The sequence below is a fragment of the Tenrec ecaudatus genome, chromosome 1 (genome assembly GCF_050624435.1).
Source record: "Tenrec ecaudatus isolate mTenEca1 chromosome 1, mTenEca1.hap1, whole genome shotgun sequence".
NCBI lineage: Eukaryota > Metazoa > Chordata > Mammalia > Afrosoricida > Tenrecidae > Tenrec > Tenrec ecaudatus.
The window spans coordinates 127,580,302-127,605,234 of record NC_134530.1 but is presented as its reverse complement, the minus strand read 5'-3'; the positions used below and the strand labels follow the sequence as shown (position 1 = coordinate 127,605,234).

The 24,933-nt window shown below is 45.8% G+C and overlaps 1 protein-coding gene across 1 annotated transcript in view; it reads left to right on the top strand.

The window, feature by feature from the left end:
- The first annotated feature begins 4,650 nt into the window (after positions 1–4,650).
- The window catches only part of ALG14 (ALG14 UDP-N-acetylglucosaminyltransferase subunit), a 127,330-nt gene continuing 107,047 nt past the window's right edge, over positions 4,651–24,933 (top strand). The window contains exons 1-2 of the mRNA XM_075558617.1: positions 4,651–4,849; positions 13,809–13,960. Of these exons, the coding sequence (XP_075414732.1) occupies positions 4,711–4,849; positions 13,809–13,960 (291 nt within the window). The 5' untranslated portion in view covers positions 4,651–4,710. The remainder of the gene's footprint in view (positions 4,850–13,808; positions 13,961–24,933) is intronic.

Sequence of the window (24,933 nt, the reverse complement as noted above, 5' to 3'; positions counted from 1 at the left end):
TAATTGGCGCATTGTCAGTGCAACTTATCTCCCCTTGATTATGTGGTTGCTTATCCCATTCATTTTCATTTTCCTGATGAATCTATCAGTTTCTTAACCTCCAGTACCTATGCATTCTGGGCTTGCCAGAGCTAAACACTCAGCTTAGCCAACAAATATTTATTTTAAGTTTGGTCTTGCCTCTGCATGACATCTCCCTAGCTTCTTCTTGAAATCCTAAATTTCAGTGTCAGGGATAATATACAGCTTGACCTTGTGCTTACGTTAGAGTAACTCAGCCAGTAACTGCAGCCACGCCCACTTCTACTCTCCACACTTACGGGCAGTCGCCAAATGCTGGACTCCCGGTTATTTTTGCTTTATACCAAGTGTGGCCAACTGAATTTTCTTACCTTTGCCCTGCAAAAGCAAGCAAATAAAACTCAAACTCGCTGTCATCGAGCCAATTCTGACTCTCAGCCTACAGGTACTGGTAACTCAAGTAGTGAGAATAGGGCAGGAGGGAACGCAGAGGTGTCCTCTTGTGCTAAAGGTCGGAACGACCCCAAAGTCAAATAGATTTTATAGGAGCCATTTTTTAAGTATTACACAGGACAAAGATAGACACATATGGATCATCCAAATGCAGCAGACCGTCATCAGGAAACCATCCTGGGATCTGAGGGATTCCCAGCAAACTCGCTACTTCTATCGAACTTGGCAAGCAAAGGAAATTGTCCCACAATTATGATTGGCAGCAGATTCAATCACAGCTGCAGACAGGAAATGGAAATGGGACCATGATTTGGTCTTGCAGATAGGGAAAATTTACAGGGTTGGTTCTGAAGCCCTCTGACCTTTGACCATCTTGATTGGGGGATGTGCCATGGGTACCCCAATTTCCATCAAGGGCACACTCAGACAAATCCCCGAGGGTGAAACTGCACCTCCCTGGCCTGGCCAAGGGAATCATAGGAACCCACTTTGTGGAAACACCATTCTGAGGGCAATTTTTTTACACGGCCAGACCATGCGAGAAAGAACTCAATGAGGTTCAATTTATGTCTAGATTCAAAATGGATTTAGGACTCTCATTGCAAACTGCAACTTTCCAAAAACCAGAGGTCAGAATATAAGCTCTGGTACACCTCTAAGGAATACGGTGCAGCTTGGTAAGCAGGGAGGTGCTGCTCACAATGTTGGAGGTTCAGACTCAGCAGCCATTCTTTGGGAGAAAGAGGAGGGTATGTGCTCCCCCAAAGGTTCACAGCCTCAGAAGCCCTCTCCAGCAGTGGTGCTCAACCCGCCGCGTGCCGAGACCCTTCATACAGTTCCCTGGGGTGTGGTGACCCCCAACCATAACATTACTTTCGCTGCTACTTCAAGAACTGTAATTTTGCTACTGTTAGGAATCATAATGTAAATATCTGATAGGCAAGATTTATTTTCATTGTTACAAATTGAACCGAATTAAACATAATTAAAGCATAGTGATTAATCAAAAGTGTGATTATATATTGTGAAATATTTATTTCTACTGACAAATAAATGAAATCTTGTCTTGAAGCATGGGTAACAGCGTTCACGCCGGGTACTTCTGTGTGGGCATGTTTGCATGTGGGCAGTCCCGCTTGGAGACAGAGAGGAGCAGTGTCTTGGTTCCTAAGACCATCAGAAATATGTGTTTTCCGATGGTCTTAGGCAACTCCTGTGAAAAGGTTGTTCAATCCTCCAAAGGGGTCGCGACCCACAGGTTGAGAACCTCTGCTCTTTGGGGTCCCTGAGTTGACTCAATGGTAATGTTGTTGTTGTTGATGTTGTTTAATATGGAGATTATGTCCTTGAGCCCAATAACTATTAATATGCCTGGCATCCGTATTACTTGTACTAGTTCACAAAGTTATTTCAGACACATTGTCTTTATGGCTGTAGATTGTCTACTGAACACCCAGTCTTCCCCTGCCCCTCCAAACTTCTTCTTCCAAGAGACTGTTCATTTTGTACCCACTGTCCATAGAATGGCTATATGCTATAGGAGAGTTATACACCAGGACTTCAAAAGGTTTGTGAACAAATGGAATGAAAAAAATAAGGTAATTTCCCCACAAATTTTTGAAGGCCCCTGGTATATCCTCCACTATCCCTACCCTAGCCAGCTCTGTAGCATCTCATTCCCTTAACGTTTGGACAAGTGACACGAATAATGGACAAAGGAAGTGGAAGGAAGTCTGCTGTGAGGATTTCTGGGAAAGACTTCCTTGCCCTTAAAAAAAAACAACAGAAGAAGACTCATCTCTTGAGTTTTTTGTTTTGTTTCATTTTGAAGGTTAACTTGTTTGGGTGTAATTTCTGGGACCACCACTGTGACTTGGAATCGACTCAGTGGCAATGAACTTTTTGATGGTTTGCTTATTTGTTTTTGTGTCAAGTCTTCTCTTAAGTATTAAGGAAATCAACTTTAGAACATAGCCATTGCTGGAAACAGCACAGCAGTTAGATAAAAGAAAAATAGATTATTTACAGTATTCTTGAGTTGTACTTTCTACAAGCCCAACCTCTACTTTCAACTATGCATTTGTAACTCCTGGGGATTCTGATCCATCAGAACTTGCGAAGCACTGACTTCAAGGATCACAATTCATTTTCTCTACCACAAAGCAGCTACGAAATCTTTGACCAATTAACTTTATGGGTTCGTTTTATTTGCAGAGATAAAATCAACCGTATGGCCTTGTTGTAAGGATGTTGGGTAAGACTATTCAACAGGATGCCGAATGTGGGAAGGCATGAAGTCCAGGACGCAGAAAGAAAATCATTTACTTGCCCATAAAGTCCCTAAGTAAGTATCTCCCAAGGAGTAAGTGTCTGCTCCTGGTTACGTGTTGGGCTGTGATCTAAAAGGTCTGCAGTTCGAAATCACCAGCTTCTTTTCAAGCAAAAGACCAGGCTTTCTACTCCCACAAACAAGTTACAGGATTGGAACTCCTGGGGCAGTTCTACCTGGCGTATAGGGTCGCTATGAGTCGCCAACGACTCAAGGCAGGGAGAGGCATTGACACATTGACCAGATATGCTGACCCTGGCCCCTACTCTAGAGACTCTGAGTCAGCAGCTCTGTGGTATGAGGTGACAGCAGGTGGACCCATTTGGAAACACACACCCTAAACTCTAGGCAAGTCAAGTTTGAATGTAGCAGAAGAATAAACGGTGTAGTGTCGCCATGCAGTAGAAGTTGGGATTCTTGGTATCTGACTCTAGATCTGCCATTTATTTCACTAGGAGAAGATGTTTCACCTTTCTGGATGTATTCCTCTGTCTCAGGCCTCTGGGAAATGGAAGGTAAACTGTACTGGGATGCAGAGGCGTCTCCAGTCTCGGTATTTTTATGTAGCTGAATGCAGATTAAGTACAGATAGAAAGAAAATGGCCGTTCCAGGAGGGGTTACCAGATCATCATTTTGGCTCAGGACACAAAGAACAATTTTAAAAGTTTGTAGTACTCGTGAGGAGCAAGGCTGGCAGGACTTCTTAGTACTTTGGACACGCCATCTGGAGAAATCAATTATGCTTGGGAGAGAGGCAGCGAGAGAGGACGCGCCTCCCCCAGATGGACTCACACCGTGGTTGCAGCCTTCGGCTCAAACATAACCATTGGAAGAGGGGACAGGACCGGACAGCGTGTCCTTCTGTTGTACTTCCGGGATCCCTAGGAGCTCTGGGCTTGGCGCCCGGGAGGCTTAGTGCTTGAGCAATGGGCTGGTCTGCAGTTAAAAACCACCCGCCAGCTCCCAGGGAGAAAGATGGGTCTTTCCACTCCTGCAGTTTCAGTCTCTGAAACCCACAGGGGCAGCTCTACAGGGTCATAAAGGGTCGCTGTGGGTCGGCATCAACCAGGTGGCAGTGAGTTTGGTTGTTCTGAGTCAGAACCGACTCCAGCCAGGGCAGCTAACCACCCTGAACCGCTGGCCCCCACCCCTCCCTCGGGAAGCCTCCCCAAGGGTACTCATACCGTTGGTGCGGAGTTAAAAGCACGCGTGATGGAGAAGGGGCAGTTTGAGTGGGAGTCTTCAAGTCGGTGTCGGCTACTTTTTGGATTTTTGGTATCCAATATTTAAATACAGGTTTTATTTTTTGTACCCAAGCATCTTTAACTGTGTGACAGAACATTTTTCAGACAGTGAAGAATAAAACAAAAAAGTGTGTGTGTGTGTGTGTGTGTGTGTAGTTGGGAGGGGGTGGTGGTTATGCCAGTAGTAGAGCTGAACATCTTGCTCCCACGGGTGCTTTGTGGGCTTTAGGGCGCACAAGGGAACTGACACACAGACAATCACACTTCACGGATGAACCTTTCATATTCCGGCTCTTGCTTGCAAAACAAACTCGTTGTCCTCGAGTGGATGCCGGCCCGACAGGACAAGGTGGAACTGCCCCTTTGGATTTGCAGGACTTCCCGTCTTTATCCGAGCTGACCGCCGCGCGTTCTTCGCCCCATCCCCCGCCACCCCCCCACCGCGGAGCGGCTGGTCGGTTCCAACCGCAGACAAAAAGCCCGCGCCGTCGGTGCGCGATCGCGTCACGACGCTTAACTCCTCCCACTTCTCGCAAGCCCAGGCCACCACGGTGGACAGTTTGGGCACCTCTCGGCGCCCGTAGTTCGCGGACCGTCCGTGTACGTCACCAGTTGGTTCCAGGAAGTAGTACACGAGTGCTTTGCGCTTTTTTTTTTTTAACATGGCGTGTCCCCTGATTCTAGCAGCGCTGGGAGGAGGGTGCCTGGCCGTCTTCCTAGCACTGCGCCTTTGGGTGGTGCTTCATCGCCGAGTCGTTGTGCCCCGCGAGTCTCTCAGTCTCTTGGTAGTGGCTGGGTCCGGTAAGTAACTCGGCGGCGAGCGCCGAGCTTTGATCGTCACTACAAACCCCAGAATGCATCGTGGCACAGCTAGCTGGTTTTCCTAGGCCCACGCGAAGCACCGCCTGCCGGGATTTGTAGTTTCTCCTCATTGTTGGCACGGGTCAGCCTGCCCAGGGGAAAAGCTAGTGAACTTGGCTTGCGACTGCTGACCAAAAAACCCCAGACTCAGTGCCATCAAGTTGATTCTTCCTCAAGACGACCCCGTCTATTCAAAAGCAAGAACGGCCCCATAGTGTTTTCTTAGCTGTGATTTTTAGGGACGCTAAAGCCGACTTGGTGTCCTTTAATTTATTACACCAGTGAAGTATCTGGAAGGAAGCCTCTCATTTAACGTGCATTTTTCTGACAAGTGCTGATGGGCAGAAAAGACTCGGAAATTTTGTGATGCTAGTATGTTATACTTTTGTTTGAAATTTTGTGGCTTTTGCATTACTAATCGAAGGATTTTCCATTTAATTTAGCAAACACGAATACTACATGATAAAGGGGGCAAAGTGAATAATTACCTTTATAAATACCAAAAGATCCACGAGAATAACAACGTTTTAGGGCCAAGGAACATACACACGTCTAAACATTAACATACTAATACAGTAATCCTACTTTGATTCATATTGCAAAGTTGCACCCATTTATTATTGTGAACCATTGTATGTAACTTGAATTTTATTTTCAACTTGTTATTGTGAATTGGGTGAAAGTTTACAGAGTAGACCCGTTTTCCATTCAACAATTCCTATACATTTTGTTTCACTTTATCACTTGCAACCCAGAATGATCATTATGGGTTGATCCCACGCCCTCCCTGTGTCTCCTTTGGCCATTCCACTTTATTTCTTCTTCTTTAAAAAAAAAGTCATTTCACAATCTATTCATACATCCATTGTGTCAAACGCATTTGTACATTTGTTGCCATTATCATTTTCAAAACATTTTCATTCTACTTGAGTCCTTGGTATCAGCTCATTTCCCCCCTCCCTACCCTATCTTACCTACCTCATGAACCCTTGATAATTTATAAATTATTATTTTGTCATATCTTTCCCTGTCTGATGTCTCCGTTCACCCACTATTCTGTTGTCCGTCCCCCAGGGAAGAGGTTATATGTAGATCGTTGTAATCGGTTTCCCCTTTCCATCTCACCCTTCCTCTACCTTCCTGGTATCACCACTCTCACCACTGGTCCTGAAGGGATCATCCGCCTGGATTCCCTGTGTTTGCATTTCCTATGTGTACCAGTGCACATCTTCTGGTCTAGCCAGATTTGTAAGGTAAAATTGGGATATGATAGTTGGGGTGGAGGAAGCATTTAGGAGCTGGAGGAAAGTTGTATGTTTCATCATTGCTACACTGCACCCTGACTGGCTCGTCTACTCCCCGTGACCCTTCTGTAAGGGGCTGTCCAGTTGCCTACAGATGGGCCTTGGGTCCCCACTCTGCACTCCCACTTATTCACAATAAAATGATTTTTTGTTCTTTGATGCCTGATACCTCATCCCTTCTACAACTTGTGCTTGCACAGGCTGGTGTGCTTCTTCATGTGGGCTTTGTTGCTTCTGAGCTAGATGGCTGCTTGTTTACCTTCAAGCCTTTAAGACCCCAGCCACCATATCTTTTGATAGCCAGGCACCATCAGCTTTCTTCACCACATTTGCTTATGCACCCATTTGTCTTCAGCGATCGCGTCAGGAAGGTGAACACACAATTAAATGATTTTTTGTTCTTTGATGCTTGATAATGGATCCTTCAGCACCTCATAAGCTTGCAGGCTGGTGTGCTTCTTCCATGTGAGTTTTGTTGCTTCTGAGCAAGATGGCCGAACCCTTGATAATTTATAAGTTTTTTTTTCATGTCTTGCACTGATTGATGTCTCCTTTCACCCACTTTTCTGTTGTCCATCCCCCTGGGAGGGAGTTATATGTAGATCATTGTGATCGGTTCCCCCTACCTTCCTCTTCCTCTCCTGGTTTCTACTCTCATTATCGGTCCTAAGGAGTTATATGTCTTGGATTCCCTGTGTTTCCAGCTCTTAATCTTTACCGGTGTACATGCTGTGGTCTAGCCAGATTTGTAAGGTAGAGGTGGGGTCGTGATAGTGGGGGGGGGTCTGTTTTATTTCTTAACCCTTCTTAGCTTTGTTTTTGGATGAATGGTGTCCTTTTGATCTCAAATGGCTGGTTATTCTAAGATGTGTATAGCTCACTAGTGTTCTCGCACTCTTCTAGATGGGCCTCTTGTTTGACTGAACTGTGACCTAAAGGGTGACCAAGAGCTATCATCTTGGGAGTCCCACCAGTCTTGCTCCCTATTTTCCTCCCACTTGATCCAGGACCTTCTAATCGGGTCCTTCTCAGAACACGTGTATCTAGTTCTTCTGGTCGCGGTCCAGGAGGCAAATGTTTGCATGGTCCATTGCACTAACTGAATATTGTAATTTTGGGAGGTGTATATAGAAATAAGTACTTTTGCCTTCCCCAGCACTTACTACTGTGCTGATGATCTATTTTATAACAGTTATTACCCTCTCCACACCCATAGAAAAAGTTTGTACTTAAATTGTTAATATAACAAACTTTACAGGAGTTGATTTGTAACAATGGGTGGTACATTTAAGTCAGATGTGCATAGCTTGGCATTGCCCATAGAATAGTATTTATTGTGTGAAAATATTCTAAAATTATGTATACCTATGCATCCTGACTTTATTCACTTAATATTTTTGGGGCCATCGGAGTGGCCAGACACGAAACGAAGCTGTGCCAATGGACAGCAGCTGTCTGCCATGAGTGCTGTGTGTGGGGCACTGTGAGAAGCGTGAGGCCGGAGCAGTGACTAGACGGGGTGCAGAAAACCTGTTGTTGTGACAGTTCTGACTCAGAGTGACCCATGTGAGACAGACTAGAGCTGCCCCAGGGGGATTTTTAAGCTGCAGTCTTAATAAGAGCAGACTGCTGGGTCTCTGCCCTAGGGAGCTGCTGACAGGTGTGAACCACCAGCCCACTGTTTAGCAGCCAAGTGCGTCAAAGCAGCACTGGCCGCATGAAGATCATCTGTGAAGTGGACGGATTGCTGCAGACGTCTCCGGGAAGGACACCACTCTAGAACAGGAAGCTTCCGGGAAAAGGGGATGGAAACTGAGACCCACAAGATGACGAGCAGACCACAGCGTGGGAAAGGAACAGCACTTTAGAAGGTTGGATGAAGGAGTCCTGTTGGGTAGAGCGTGACATGGGGAAGTGATTCAAGTTCAGAAAACCAAAAACCCATTGGCATCGAGCCAATTCCAACCGAAACTCAAACACTACACTCACTGCTATCCAGTCGATTCTGCCTCCTCGGGGCTCTAGAGAGCAGACCTGTCGCCGTGAGCTTCCGAGACTGTGACTCTTCGCAGGAGTGCAAAGCCGAATGTCTCTCCCGAGGAGCAGCTGGTGGTTTCACCCTGCTGACCCTCCTTGTGGTTAGCAGCCCAACGAGAAACCGCGACCGTCACCAGAGCTCCCCGAAGGCCAGCTGAAGGACCTTTACAGTCCTGCTTGACCCAGCGATCGCTGCTGCTCGACTGCCCCAGACCTCGTGACCTGTGTCCCTCTGGGTGGACATGCCTCCGGGTCTAAGCACTCCTTTGCAACTTACGGGGACAAACTTTCTGTGCTCACTATGAAAATGTGGATTGGGAGAGGTGTGGTGATGTTTAAAGAGTTTTACAAAGTGGACCCTAGGTAGCTCTTGTAATGAAGCAATCTAAGTATTTTAAAATGACGACTGACCTAGCCAATCTGATCTAAGAGTTTACAGAGATCACTGAGCCTCCAGGGTCAGGAGAATGTTCTGATGGGGACAAGAGTTGGGTAGGGATACAAATAGGAACCTTTTCAATAATTCAGGTGACAGATGGTGGTCTGAGGAGGACGATGGGAGTTGGGGGTGGAGAGATTGAGGAGATAAAATCCACAGGACTGGTATAACGAAAATAGAAGCAAAGGGAGGGAAGGTCTGCAGGATGATGTCCCAGTTTCTGGGCCTCGGTGCAGGGATGGAGTAGAGAGCCACTCGCTTGATAGATTCATTTTGGTGGACTACGTTAAGTGCAAGGCTACTCCCAGAGAGTCCAAACTCAGTAGCCTCTCCTTGTGAGAATGATTTGGAATCTGTGTTTTTAAAGATTACAGCCTTGGAGACCTGAGTGGGCACGTCTCCTTTGCCCTCCGTGGCCACCATGGGTCAGAATCAACTTGACAACAGTGGGGCTTGGTTTTTGTTGAGGAACCCCAATTAAGATTTGAGACCTCATCTAGCAAGTTGTCCCTCTCGGTTATCCAAATTGTTCTGTGTAGGAAGGTGTTATGGGCAAGTGAAACAGAGGTAAACGGTTTAATAATTCATGATTAGAATTTCAGAAGGGTAGGGAGATATTGCCAGTGCTTACCCTGATGCCATGCAATATTATTAAGAGACCATTTACATTCAGAAAAGGAGCCCTGGTGGCATTGTGGCCTAAGACTTGGGCTGCTAACCACAAGGTCAGTGGTTCAAACCCACCAGCTGCTCCAAGGGAGAAAGAAGAGGCTGGCAGGTCATGGCAAAGTCTACAGTCCTAGAAGCTTTAAGGAGTGGTTCTGCTCTGTCCTAAATAGGTTTGATATGAGTCAGAATTGACCCAATGGCAATGATTATATTCAGAAAATGTCCAAGTTATTTTGTAAGATCCTTTGGCAAATTTGATATATACCATATTGAACTCCCTGTTCCAGTCATTCCGCAGTAGGAGTTCCTGCATGCTTGTAAGCTCTGGAGCAGCAAGAACGAACAAAAATCGCTTCCTCACAGTGCTCACTTTCCAATGCGGTAGGGCTGGGCGGGGTGGGAGGGGTGCTACAAAAGTAGATAGCAAACCGGGCACTTAGGTGGAGAGCAAATGCTTTGAGATTGATGAGGGCAATGAATGGACAAATGTGCTTTACTCAATTGATGTATGTGTGGATTGTAATAAGAGTTATATGAGCCCCTAATAAAGTGATTTTTTTAAAAAAGGTGTATGAGACCCTAATAAAATGATTTTTTAAATAGCAACAAATAGAACCCATAATAAATTGTGAGGGATGATAGAGTTGTCGACGGGAGCGGCAGATTTCCTGGGCAAGCGTGCAGAGGTAGTGCAGTAGGACTCTGCGGCCTTGTTGGAAGAACCACAAGGAAGACCAAGTGGCCTGAGCAAGTGGCGGAGGAGGGGACGATGGGGTCAGAGATGTAACAGTGGAGGGTCAAGTTAGCATCCATCCTTTGTGTTGAGAGGGAATGCCACTGCAGGGTTTTGAGCAGAGCTAACAAACCTGATGATTCTTTGCAAGAGGCTCTCACTCAGTGCTGTCTTGAGGGCAGCCTGGAGGGGAGGAGAGGGAGCTGGCCTGGAGGCTTCCGTGCTGATCCCCGCGAGAGCTCCTGTCGGCTTGCGGCTGAACGGTGCCCAAGGAGGGGCGGAGAAGTGGTTGGATTCTCGAAGTGTTTGAAGGGAGAGTCGAGAGAGCTTCCTTCCCTAAGAAGGTTGTCTGATACAAATGTGCAGTGGAAGACAAAAGCCTCCACTTCAATAATTATTCAGCTACAAGGTTACATTTACAATGAATACGCACAATGAGGGGTTCGTTAAAAAAGGGAAAAACCTGTTAAAACGCGCACTGTGAAGATTGTGAATGTGTATTAAGCACAGGAGCACAGATACCACGTCAACAATATCGTCGTGTAAAGCCCAGTGACATTGATTATGTCTTCAAGTTGCCCAGCCATTCTCTGCCTCACCTTCTGGCTGTGCCTCCTTCGTGAACATGAACTCACTGTCCCCTACGGTCCCTTTTGGATCTTTCCAGGTGCTGTTATCCACTTGGCCCCATAGGAACTGATCCTAAAAGTGCATAATGCTGACGCAGAAATCTTTCACTAGTTAAGCCAAAGCAGCATCTCCGGGAGATGTTTTTGGTTTAAGATTTGAAGATGATCTCCAAGAAATGGTTTCAGAAGTCTGTGCAGCTCTCATGGCTCTGGACAGTCTGGGCTGCATGATAATATGAAATCTATTCTTCATCTTCCCTCCTCTTTGATTAGGATTCTTCTGTAGAATCTTAGATCAAACTGTTCAGTCGTGGTAGCCAGGCACCATCCCATTCTAGTCTCATGGCACAGTGGGGACAGTTATCATGGAAGCAAATAGCTACACAGTCTGAATCCTCTTATTCACGACTCTCCTTCCTCACTGGCTCAGGTGAGTGGAGACCAATTGCAGGTACAATGCAGTTTTAATTGCTGTGAAAGATGTTGTGACTGTTAAGTTTTATCCTTAATTGTTGCAGCTGTGAAAACAAGTACCTACTTTGCAAACCACCATACTTCTTTCAAGGCTATAAATAAAGATTCTAAAATAAGTATAAATCAAAAGTGTGAATTACTTGCCCTAAGCAAGAAAATGGGTAGCGATTTATCAAGTTAAAATATGCCTTTAACTCCTGAGAATTATACTAAATCTATCTCCCTTTCATTTCTAAATCTAATGCCTTTTAGAATCTAGAGGAAACTGTGTTATTCTGGGATGACTAGAGAAACAAATCCAAAGATACTCATATGTGTATAAGGGAGAGCTTTATATAAAAGAGTAATCGTGTTTTAAGAAAACATCCCAACCCAGTCCAGATCAATTCCATAAGTCTGATATTAGCCCATGTGTTCAATACCCATTTATAAATTCCTTTTCAGACTCATGCAACACATGCAGTGATGCTGAATACAGGAAGATCACAAGTCAGTGGGTGAAAGTCCTTTGGGTTCAGTAGTAGTGGAAGCACCTCAGCACTGGCGTGGGTCTCCACATGGCTCCTCCAGCTCCAGGGCCCTGGCTGCCATCAGTGTGGCTCCATGTGGCTTGTCAACAGGAAAGTCTCACAGGAAGACAAGTCTAGAGAATCTGGGTGGCCCTGGCCACCAGTGAGCTAGTTATCTTCTCCATCCCTCCAAATGAGGTCATCAAGCTGCGACCTGGTTGACAGGCTAGACTCCACCCCTTTGCAAGTTGACAGATTACATAACTGCCACAGAAACCCCTTCCTTCTCTACTATAAAAGAAAAATCTGTTGATTTGAGCACCACGGAAGTTGTTTGCTTATCCTGTACGTTCACTGTCACCATTGAGCGCTTTCTCGTGCAGCGACAATGGCGATGGGGCAGGTGCTGTATGCATAAAGGGAACAGCAAATAGATGGGTTAAGAGCACGGTAAGGGCATTAACCTGGCAGAGGCAGAGAGGTCGTGAAACGAATTCGACTGTGGCGCGGCGTGGAGAGGCGTGTTGGCAAGAATTTGGAAGGCTTTGCTTTAAATGAGTGTGAGTTGAGGCTTACCGTTATAGTTCAGCCAGTAGGCACATGTCCTTTGACTCTTCCCCAGGAAGGACACCTCCAGAAGCACAATCGATCTTCTACATGTATGCTTCCTTTACTTTTCGTGGTAAACATATGTAACATCACATTTTTACATGTTCAGTTTGGGAGATTGTACGATGTAAAGGATGGAACGTAGAGTTGTGTGAGCAAGGTTGGTCAGTCCTGCGATGTGCCCAGAGCCCTGCCAGGAGCTGAGAGCTCGCAGTGAGCGAAACTCCTCCTTGGGAAGAAGACAGGGCCCGGCAGCTCAGATCTCGGGCTGCCTACACCTTAGTGACAGGCTTCCCACTTGACTCCCTGCTCTCCGGAGCTTCCTTCACCTCACCCTCCTCAGTAGAATTTGTGTTTCAAATCTTGCTATCTCACCCCATGGAATCCCCACCCTGCCCAGTGGTCTCCCTCATCCTGTCTGTGCATTATCTTCATCTTCCGATTCACCTCTCAGCCTTGACCAAGGCCCCCTTTACTCTGTTGGCGTTGGGTTTCATAACCATTTGCTTGCCCCGTGCTTTTCCTTCCAGGCACGTTTCATTTCATGTCACTGAGTGCCAACTCCACCGTGTGGCAGCATGTATCCCGCTTCGTTGCTGTGCTTCCTGTTTCCCTTCCGCTTTCTGTAGTCACCTGGCACTTAGACAAATGCTGCCCTCTTCATCGTGAGTGGTTGGCTGGTCTGAGGGGTGCACACCTCCCTAGGGTGACTGTTCCCCATATAGCCTTGTCTATTGCTTGCATGACAATTGAGACCTGAGGGTGAGTTCATTACCAGACCTGACCGATGACTAAGAAACAGAGCCCCAGGGGTTCCACTGCTCTCTGTTGGCCCAATAAGCCTGGTCTGCTTTTGATTTTTGCCACATTCTAACCATGACATTCTAATGTGCTCCCTGGCAGAGCCGTTGGCAGTGGTAGCCAGGGACTGTCTAGTTCTTCTGACTCAGGGTGAGGGAGGCTGAAGTTTGTGTGCCCATTAGTCCATTGGACTAATTGAGCTTTTTTTTGGGGGGGGGCTGTCTTGCATCTGTGTATTGACTTAAGTACTTCTTTATACTTCCTTTAACACTTACTGCTAGTGTTGCTTAAATTCTTATACCAGTTCTTCTCCACCCCTGTATAAACCAAGAAAAATCCCAGACTCATTGCCATTGATGCTGACAGGTAGCAACCATGTAGCACAAGGTAGAGTTGCCCCCCTGTGTTTCCAAGACCGACTATGATGGGAGTAGAAAGCCCCACCTTGCTCCCTCGGCACCGCTGCCCACCAGTGCAGCCTAGCCCAGCTTATAATCACTGTGCCCGGGGCTCCCATGGCCAACTGCTATTTACATAAGCACAGAGGCCTTTTCTGCCTTTGTGTGTGTGTGTGTGTGTGTGTGTGTGTGTGTGTGTGTGTTCCCAGGAAACATAGCTTTGGTGTGGCATGATCAAATGGACATAGATGTCTACTGTAGGTTTCCTAACATTTGACCTTCCCACCTTGTTTTCAGGTGGCCATACCACAGAAATCCTGAGACTGCTTGCGAGCTTGTCTAATGAATACACTCCAAGGCATTATGTCTTTGCCGACACTGATGAAATAAGTGCCCATAAAATAAGGTCTTTTGAGCTGGAGCGAGCTGAGAGATACCCTGGCACCATGGTAAGTGATCATTTCTCTTTCTAAGAAAAACACTGTGTGTCCTGGGTTTCATCATCTCTGCAAATACGATGCTGACATTTCAGCGCCCTGCCCAGTCTAGGCTTTCACATGCTTACTGCTGATGCAGTAGATTCCCATTATACCAAGCAAGAAGAGTTCCTTAAAAGTAAAGCTGCCAGTATGTGGGCGGCTCCATAAAAGTCTGTGGATAAATCCGATTATTTTCTTTTTATTGGGATATAATCCACATATGATACAATTTAATAGTGCAACCCATTATTCTTGCATTCAATTTCCCCACTTTTTGAAACTCTCCTCCTTAGAAAAAGGTGGTTGCTTAATTTATGCTTTCTTGTCTTCTTTTAAATAGAGGAAACCTTTTTTTTAATCGATTCCAGTTGGGAAAGCTGTTATTTGTCATTACGTACATGACGTGTCCAGCTGTGTGCTTCCCGCTCATTGCCAATGTATTGTTGCATTCATCAATAATTTACCTGTCACGCTCATGTTCCTTGTCGGTGCATTGTATTCACCTATAAATCCAAATCACATTTGTATCCGTTTTTAAATTCACTTCTTTACTTCCAGTTCCTGAATTCACTTTAATGTGTCAGTCTGAATTTGGGGTTGAGAGGAAAGAAGTGGAATGCCTTTTTTAAGGACGCCCGCCCCTGCGTCAATCATTGCATCATCCCGTCTCTGGAGAGTGCCCGAGGGCTGCAGTGGGGAGCATCCCAGCTCCTGGTGGCTCAGGTGTGGGTAGTGGCCCAGCTCAGGTTGATCCAAGGCTTCCCCTGGGCCTTTTGGGCATGGTGATCTGGAAAGTAAAACTTAGTCTCCCGTCGGCAGCCAACTCTGTAAACTATAACACTTGGGACCTCCTGGCATATTTTCAACCTGTAGAGATAGACAGTCTGCAGACAGAGAGAAGACTAGCGTTCATACGCAGAAAGGAACAGCTGAGAAAGCAGATGGCGAGTCCCTGACGTCAGTGGTTTCACAGGCCCAGCTGCATCTGTGTTGATCCTGCCTCCGTACTTCTTCGCTTCCTGTAAATGAGGCCGCCCCACCCTCTCTCCCCACACCACCACCTCCCCACCGGACACAGACCTTTGGCAAAGCTTGCTTGAGCTGAGTTTCGCTCACCTGAAGATCGGATCCCTAAGTAGCACATTGTGAAAATGCATTCTTGGCAAATCCACGTCAGACAAGGTCAGTCTATGAATTCATCTACCTGCTACGATTCAGCCGTCACAGAATAGCTGACAGCTTTGGGTTTTGGTCCCCCCCCCCCTATGTGGATACTGAGCCAAAGTACTTTTCCATTTCCTTTTAGGAAAGAATATTCACATTGAACTATTCCAGGAAAAGCCTATTTGACATATAAAGCCAAACAACTCTGGCTTTTTAGAAAGTGAGAAAGGAGAAATCGTAGGAACTACTCAGTGTGCCTGTAATTGCTTGTTTCGACCACCGGAGACATCCCAGTGTCCCGCTTTAGCACGAGAACCTTGAGGCCCCGAGTGGACAATCACTGATCAAGGCCCCATTCGTGGGTTGCAGCGCCTCTGACCCAAAGCCTACGCTCTTCCTGCCCAGGCTTCTTGGAGGCCTGTGTGTGCATGTGCATTCACGTGTGTGTGTGTGTGTGTGTGTGTGTGTGTGTTGGAAAACAATTCCGGGAAGAATGCCCCAGGAACCCCTGTCCGTGGTTCAGAGACTAAAATCGTAATGCAGTCTCTTATCCTGCAGTGTATTTGATTGTTGATGATGAATTTAAAGAAAATAATGGCACTTTTCTACACAAGAAGGATATAAAAATATTATCATTTACTAGTGGTATAGAGCACTAAGCACACATGCACACACACAGCTGGGCAAATAAAAACGCATTGCGACAAAATCCTAGGAACCTTTATGAAACAAAAATATCTCAAAGTAAAGCTTCCGTTTCTCAACATGTTCTCCATCCGATGGTGGTGTCTCTCTAACCTCCCTGAACAGCCCTTTGCGCTCCCATCTGTGTTTCCTCGGGGGTCATGTAAGTGTTCTTGGCGGATGAAGAACACAGAGACGTCTGAAGGAGCAGAGCGTGGCTGGGAGGAGCAGGGATAGGATGTCCCAGCAAAACTCTCGGAGGACAGCCTTGCTGCCCTTAAAGAACGGGCAGGCACTTCGTTGGGAGGGAAGAACGTGTCCCGCTCAGCTTTCCTCGTTTTCTCACCAAGACAGTTTTCAGTTTTCTTATTTTTAACGAGCCACTGTGACCTTCCATTCTGTGCCCTTCAAAGAAATCTCTCAAGATAATCCCCTTGGAATTCAATAAATCAGTTGCCAGAACCTTCTGAGCCTTGCATTTAACTGGCCTACCACATCTCTTCTGAAGATTTTTGAGGGGACTGTTAGTTTTGGGGGTTTGATTTAAGCAGCTTCAGGAGCCCTGGTGGCCTTGTGGATTGCACCTGGGGCTGCTACCCGCAAGGTCAGCAGGAAACCACCACCAGCTCCTCTCCCGGAGGAAGCCAGGCTCTTGCTCCGTAAAGATTCACAGCCCCAGGAACCGACAGGGGCAGTTCTGCTGTGTCCGTGGGGCTGCTGCCCCTGTTGGAAGGAATTCAGGTGCAGGGAGGGTTTTTTGGTTGAATGAGGCGGAGACAGTATATTCCTGAGAAGGGCAGCCATCCACTGATGACAGACATATTTCAGCACATCTGGAATAAACCCTTACCTGTATGAGCTGTCACTCTAGTAGCAACACTTGTTCACCTACCTGTGTGTGGGTGTGTCTCCATACATACGTACATAACACACACGTGGAGGCTTCAAAAGACCTGTGGGAAACGTCAGTGTCTTTTCATTCCATCTCCCCACCAGCTTTGAAGTGCCTCCGTGTGTGTGTCTCTGTGTGCACGTTCGTAATTGGGACATAGACATCCATTGCGTGGTGGTTGGGCTTTCTGTCAACTTGAGTGCACTTGTACCAAGATACAGAGTCCGACCTCTCAGTCAGGCCACAGCCTGTTGGCATCTCCGGGGCTGTCTCTTTGCTCTCTGTGGAGAATGAGACCTCCCTCTTCCTCTTGCTGCTGGCCCAATGCTTAGGTCTGGCTATTGGGAACACAGGCCCGTGGCCAGCATGTGGCCTCTGACCCTGGGGAACTGTTGGTGATGTATCATGTTCCCTGCCTTGGATGCTGCCTCCTGCATCAATTCCGGGCTCATCATGGGGCAGCTGTGTGAGGTGAAGGCTCTCCAGTAGCATCTGGCCCAGGGCCTGGAATTGGACTGTGCTTGCCTGCTCTGCAGCTGTGTGGGCCACTTTCTTGATGGACATCTCTTTCTTTCTTTCTTTTGGGGCAGTGGGGGTGGGGGGTGGGGTGGGATTCCTCATGGACTTTATTGCTTTGCTCCCTTGCTACTCTGTTCTCTGTTTTACCCTGCTGCGTGTGGGGGTGGGGCTGGGGTAGGGGGGGTTAGACTGGGATTGTGCCTCTTTCTTTTTTTTAATCGTTTTATTGGGGGCTCAAACAACTCATCACAATTCATACATACATCCATTGTGTAAAGCACATCTGTACATTCATTGCTCTCATCATTCTCAAAACATTTGCTCTCCACTAAAGCCCTTTGCATCGGGTCCTCATTTTTTCCCTCCCTCCCTGCTGCCCCCTCCCTCATGAGCCCTTGATAATTTATAAATTATTATTTTGTCATATCTTACCCTGTCCGACATCTCCCTTCACCCACTTTTCTCTTGTCCATCCCCCAGGGAGGAGGTGACATGTAGTTCCTTGTAATCGGTTCCCTCTTTCCAACCTACTCCCCCTCTACCTTCCCAGTATCGCCACTCAACACCACTGGTCCTAAAGGTAGCATTCGCTCTGGATTCCCTGTGTTTCCAGTTCCTGTCTGTACCAGTGTACATCCTCTGGTCTAGCCAGACTTGCAAGGCAGAATTGGGATCATGATAGTTTGGGGGGGAGGGGGATAGAAAGCATTTAGGAACTAGAGGAAAGTTGTATTTTTCATCGTTGCTACATCGCACCTTGACTGGCTCATCCCCTCCCCTAGACCCCTCTGCAAGGGGACCTCCAGTGGCTGACAAATGGGCTTTGGGTCTCTACTCTGCACTCCCCCTTCATTCACTATGGTAAGAGGACATCTCTTTCTTAAACATATATGAGTGTCTTGGTTTTGTTTATCTAGACAACCCAGCCCAACACACATACCCTAGTAGCATAATGGTTAATGTGACTGGCTGCTAACCTCAAAGTCAGTAGTTCAAATCCATCAGTCAAGCCATAAGAAAAAGGTGTGGCAGGCTGCTTCCGAAAGACTTATAGCTTTGGAAACCCGATAGAACAGTTCTATTCTATCCCATAGGGTTGTTAAGAGTCAGAATGGACTATCTGACAATGAAGTTGGTGAGTGAGCATAAAGAACACACACACTTAGATACTCTTGAAGAAGTACATCGAGAATGCTCCTTCGAGACGTGGTCTCACATGCTTTGGACATGCTATCACGGGATACCAGTTCCTGGCGAAGGGCACCAGGCTTGTTAAGTATCAGGGCAGTGGAAAGGGGAAGACCTTTGACCAGGTGGATGGACACAGCGGCCGCATCACTGGGCTGAAACATGAGAACATTGTGTGGCTGGTACAGGGCCCAGCAGTGCTTCCTCCCGCGTGCATAGCGCTGTTCTGAGTTGGAGCCCACTCCGTGGCACTGCCCAACAGCATGTTAGAGTCAAAATAATTATACATTTTTCTTTTTAGCCCAAGAGACAACTGTCATTGTTTTCACCCATTTATTCTTACACACATTGTTTTCCTTCTCCCTGAAGTTGTGTCCAGCTTAGAGGCTCAGGTTTCCATCTGATAAGCATGTTGAATATTATCCTCCTGATCCATCGCCATCCTTGTCTATTGGCTGAGTCATTTCATGGTTTAGTGAAACATTTGGGAGATTGTTATACACTGTGCATTGTGACACTGTAGGCCTTGGGTTTGTTTTGATTCACACAAATACAGAAGTGAAAGATTTTGGATTTTGTGAAGTGCTCGTGTTTGTCACCATGTGACGGTGGCACCACGGAGCCGGAGTAAGGATCTTCGCCCCCACCGGAGCAGTACAGCCACGGTTAGTGAAGGCGCTCCCCTTGCTGAAACTTTTCTGCTTCAGGTCTGACGCTGGGCACTTTCTACTGAAAGAGAGACAGAAAGGGAATCCTTGATGGGTTAGCTTAGTACACCTGTTGTCCTTGATGGCATTGGGAGAGGTAGGAAGAGGGGGTGGGAGGCCGTCTCACAAGCCTGGTAAAGCACAGAGCCACCTATTGGTGTACTTTTGTAGTACATTTTAGGCAGTTCACCTGCTGCTCCTGACCCAAACCAACCAACCGACCAACCAGCCCACTGCCATCCGGGCAGTTCCAGCCCACAGTGGCACTCTCCAGGGTTTCCGGGGCCTGGACTCTGGGAATTGGGGGTAAATCTTTATGGTTGCGGAGCAGTGACCGTGGCTTTGAAGTTAGCAGTCCACGACTTAACCGGACAGCAGCACCAGGGTTCTTCGCTGCCCTTGGCGACCATCTAGTATACTTGCTGCGGGAGTGCTGAGCTGGGCGTCTCCTTGAAGAACCAGTGGTTATCAGCGAGTTTATGGCAGAGTCCCTTTCAGCCAAGAATGCTCCACCTTCACTGTTGACGACATTCTGTCTCGTGGCTGTAACTATCATATCTGAACCAATTAAATGAACATTTTTGCTCTTCATTTGCATGAGGCACCTTGCAAGTGCTCAGCAGCCACGTGTGGTCAGCATATTGGACAATGTTCAGGATAGAGCATTTTCATCATTGCAGAGTTCTAGCAGCCGACCGTTTATAAGCTGAAAATGAGACAGTCAGATAGAAAGAGATACAGTAAGTTCAAAACAAAAAGGTCCTGAAGTATGAAATGACTATTATTAGTTTATGATGTCATTGAAATCGAAAGAAATACTACATTAATTAAACAAGAATAGTCTATTTTTCATCAGGGTCAGCAGCTAGAACCCACCAGCTGCTCTGCCAGAGAAAGATGAAGCCGTCCACTCCTTAAAGAGTTACACAGGGCAGTTCTCCTCTGCCTGACAGGGTCACAGTGAGTCAGACCAACTCAGTGGCAGTGTGTTAGGCCGGTTGACTAGAGAAACAAACCCAGTGACACTCGTGGGTACGAGGGAGTTTTATATCAGGAAGTAATAGGAAAACATCTGAGCCCAGTCCAACTCAAGTCTATAAGTCAGATACTAGTCCATGAGTCTGTCTTCAGACTCAGGAAGCCACATGCAATGATGCAGATTGCAGACATATCACAGGCCAGTGGCTGCAAAGTCCCATGGATCCAGTGGTGGTGGAGACACATCTCCAGGACTTTGGAAGGTCTGAGTGTCCTGCGAACAGGAAGGTGAAGGCAGAGAAAGAGGGCGGGGTCCCCAGGGCCCCCCTTATGCAAAGGCCATGCCCATAAGGAGTCACCATCAGGCTGTGTCCTGACTGATAGGTTGAACCCCACACCTACACTTTTATGTATCTTAAAGTTGACATGAAATTATGTCACTACCACAAGCAGTGACTTTTTAAAAAGTATCTTTAAAAGGTAACATCACACAAAGCTTTAAAGAAAATTTTTTTAAAATGCTGAGTCAGTAATCAGATTAATGTAGCTTCAAATCTTATTAGTATATCAGAAGTCCAGCTAAAGTAATTCAACTGGAATTCCTAACCAAAATAAAAAGTCTGGAAAGAGTTTAAAGCATTTTTGATCATTTATCTTAGTTATCTAGTCTTATAATACAAATATCACAAGAGCACAAGTGGAAGTCTTTAACAGCAGAAATGTATTCCCTCACAGTTTAGGAGGCAAGAAATCCAAATTCAGGTTGCCAACCCGAGGAGAAGATTGTCTCATTCTGTCAGCTGCAGGGAGGGCCCTCGTGTGCTTTACATACCCCAGGGCTTGGCTGGGCTACCCTTGGAGAGCCTGTGTCTTGACATCAGTCATCCCCTAGGCCTGGGAGGTTCATTGTGCAGGGACCTGGAGCCAAGGGTCATGATCTATCCCCAGCACTTGTTTCTTGGTGGTAGTAGGTCCCTGGGATCTCTGCACAGCGGCACTTCAATCTCCAAGCTAGCCTTTCTCCCCCCACTCCCACCCCACCCCTCCAACCCAGGCACTCAGCTGCACTTGCTCTTTGGGCTGGGACTCCACTGCCTGGTCCCGTGCTCTGGCTCTTGATTCCGCTGCTAGTGCGCCACTGCAGCTCCTCTGGTGTGACCACTGTTTCCTGGATCAAGGAAGGTCAATACTCAGGGATCTCTGGGCCAGCGGACGTGCTCCACTCTTGGCTTTTCTTTTGCTTGCAGTGAAATCCTTATTCCTGCTTCTGAGAGGGCTCATCTTGCTCCCACATCAACCCTGTTAGCAGTCTCTCACATCTGAACCATGGAAACCAGTCAGTGTATTCCCTCGCCTTCTGGCCCACACTCATCAAATCACTGAACTAGAAAAGCCGTATTCAATAATTCAGTGCATTGCAACAGGAGATGAAGTCTTGCCATCCTCACTGCTAGAGAAGTGTCTTGACTGTACTTTTTCCAAGATTGATTTGTTTGTTCTTCTGGTCATCTGTAATAAATATTCTTCACCAACACCATAGTTCAGACAAATCAGTTCTTCCAAGGTCTTCCTTAGTCATTGTCCAGCTTTCGTATGCAGATGAGGCGAGGGAGTAGCAGTGTTTGAGTCAGATGCTCCTAAGTCCTCACAGTGCTGTCTTTGTTTTTAACACTTTAAAGAAACCTTACGCAGCAGGTTTCCCCAGTGTAATATTGGCATTTGAGATCTTGCCTGCTGCTTCTATGGATGGTCATCATAGATACAAGTAATAAAAATAAAGTCGTGATAATTTCAATCTTCTCTCCATTTTTCGTGATACTGTCGCATGGCCAGTTGAGGGGTTGGGTTTTCTCTACATTGTGTTTGAATGCTTTATGAAAGGCTGTAATCTTTCATGAGAAAGTGCTTCAAATGATCTTCCTTTTCAGCAAGCAAGGTTGTGTCATCTGCACATACATTCTTCTTCACATAGTCCAACTTCTCAGATTGTCTGCTGAGCATAACTTTTAAATTAAATATGGTGAAAGCATACAATGCTGGTGCCCCCTTTCCTGAGTTTAAGCCAGACAGGATCCTCTTGTTCTGTCGAAACAGCTTCCTCTTGGTGTATATGTAGCACACTGTGTGAGCACAATAGAGTGTTCTGGAATTCCATTCTTCTCAGCGCTATCCATGGTTTGTTATAGTCCACCCAGTTGGATACCTTTGCATAGTCAGTAGTAAACACAAATAAACATCTTTCTGGTATTCTCTGTTTTCCGCCCAAATCTATCTCATTTCAACTGCGATAGCCCTCTTGCCACACACCCTCCTTTCTTAATCAGGCTTCAAGTTCTGGGAGCTAGCTCCCTGTCAATGTACACTGTATTGTCGTAATCGTTGTGAGTGGTCTTCAACACAATTTTACTTGCAAGTGCTATTAATGATATTGTTTGATAATTTCCACATTCTTTTGGATCAACTTTCCATCTCTTTGGAATGGGCACAAATATGAATCGCTTCCAGTCAGTTGGCCATCCAATTTCTCGGCATGAACTACTGAGCACTTCCATTCCTCCACCAACTTGTCGGAACATTTCAGTTGGCCTTCCTTCCATTAATTCCTGGGGCCTTGTTTTTGCGAATGTCTTCAGTGCAGCGTGGACTACTACGTTCATCAATACCGTTGGTGTTTGATCACATGCTATTACTAGTGTATTGTGTCAAAATTATTCATCAGGCGTTCTTTAAATCCAGTTGGGATAAGGATATTTGAGCTCTTGTAGACTTGCTTTAATTTTCTTCAGTGTCAAACTCCACTTTTATATGCATAATTGATGGTCTGCTCCACAGTCCACTCCTGGCCTTGTTTTAGCTAAAGATACTCACTTCCTCCTCAGTTCTTCCCACAGCTCTTGTTGGCTTGATTCCTGTCTATTCTGTTTGGTAAGATTGAATGGATAGTGTACATGGATAGTTGCCATCTGTGTTGTTGAAAAAAGCTATTTGCAAAGAAGAAGTCATTGGTCTTGCAAAATTCTCTCATTTGATGTTCTCTTATTTGTCTTTATATCTATCACCAAGGTCATATTTTCGAACTACTAATTTTTCCTCTTTGTTTCCAACAGTGCCTCATAAAGCTGTACCCCTATGTTTTAGTGTTCTGCTCTTCACATTTACACTTAGTACATCTGTCATTGACTTTTCTCTGTAATATTTATAGGGGATCTAATATCCATATGGGAAAACAGCTGTCCCAGGCCAGCTATGATCATTCAGAGAAAACTTGTTTCTTCACTGATCTGAAGTGCCACCTGCATGGTATGTCAAGTTTCAACTGACACATAGGCTGTTTCTGAGTTCATGATTCTGCTAATTTGTCTATTTTTCTGCCCCTAAGCCAATTTTCCTTATTTTTCAAACATATTTTTCTCCCCAAAGACATTTATTTAAACTCAACATTTCTAACAGTGCCTAACACATAATAGGAATTCTTTAAAAGTATGTTCCCTGGGGTAAGAACAAGATTAGAATTTGTTGATTCATTGGAACCAGTGCTAATGATTTGCATGTGTGTGTATGTTTATGTGTATTCATAAAATCATAGAGCTTGCGCTAAATAAAAATCCACATCCATTACCTGGTAAGAGAATCATGTTATCATTCTTCAGGAGCATCTTGATATTCTTTCTCTTCCACATAAGTTTTAGAATTAGCTTTGACAAGCTCACAAAGACTCCTTTTTTGCTATTTTGATTATAATTGAATAGAATCTACACATGTCTTTGGGAAGAAATTACATCTTTATGATGGTGTCTTTCTATCCAGGAGCATAATCTGTCTCCATTATTAGTGCTTTTCAACATCGTTTTATAAAACCCCTGTGTTAGTCTGGGTAGACCAGAGAAACAAGTCCTTGGATACACATATGTGTATAAGAAAGAGATGGAAAAAAAAAAAAGAAAGAGATGGATGTGGATAAGAAACATGTGGATGTTGCTCTGTAAAGAGCTTTAATAAACAGTCTTTTAAAGAAAAAAAAAGAAAGAGGTTTATATACAAGAGCAATTGAACATGGAGAAAACATCCCACCCCAGTCCAGATCAAGTCCATAAGTCTGATATTAGCCCATATGTCCAATATCAATCTATAAAGTCTCTTCAGACTCATGAAACACATGCAATGACGCCAAATGCAGGATGATCACAGGCCAGTGGGTAGAAAGTCTTTGGGTCCAGTGGCATTGTAAGCATCTCAGCACTGGCAGGGGTCTCTCTGTGGCTTCTCCGGCTTCCGAGGTCTGGTTGTATCCATGTGACTTGTCTTCTGTAATGTCTCCCAGGAAGTATAAGACAGAGAGCAGTGCCTTCTGCCTCCAAGGAGGAAGTACCAGATTTCCCAGAATTCTCAGGAGAAGGCCATGCCCTCACAGAAGTCTCATTGGCTAGCTCCAGATTGACAGCCTAGACTCCACCCCTACACTCTTAATCCTTAAATAGACACCAAATTAGGTGACTCTCATAAGCCTTCACAAAAGTCTTGCATCTCTTGTTGTGTTCATTTTTCGGTACCAGGCATTTGAAAACATGTGAGTGCTTTCTAAAATGTTGTTTGTGTGTTGCAAGGTATAGAAATGCATTTAGTTTTGTGTAGTGATTTTAAGATAACCATCTTGTTATTCTCTTACTATTTAAAAAATCATTGTATTGGGGGCTTGTACAACTCTTATCACAATCCATACATACATCCATTGTGACAAGCACATTTGTACATTTGTTGCCATCATCATTCCCAAAGCATTTGCTTTCTACTTGAGCCCTTGATATCAGCTC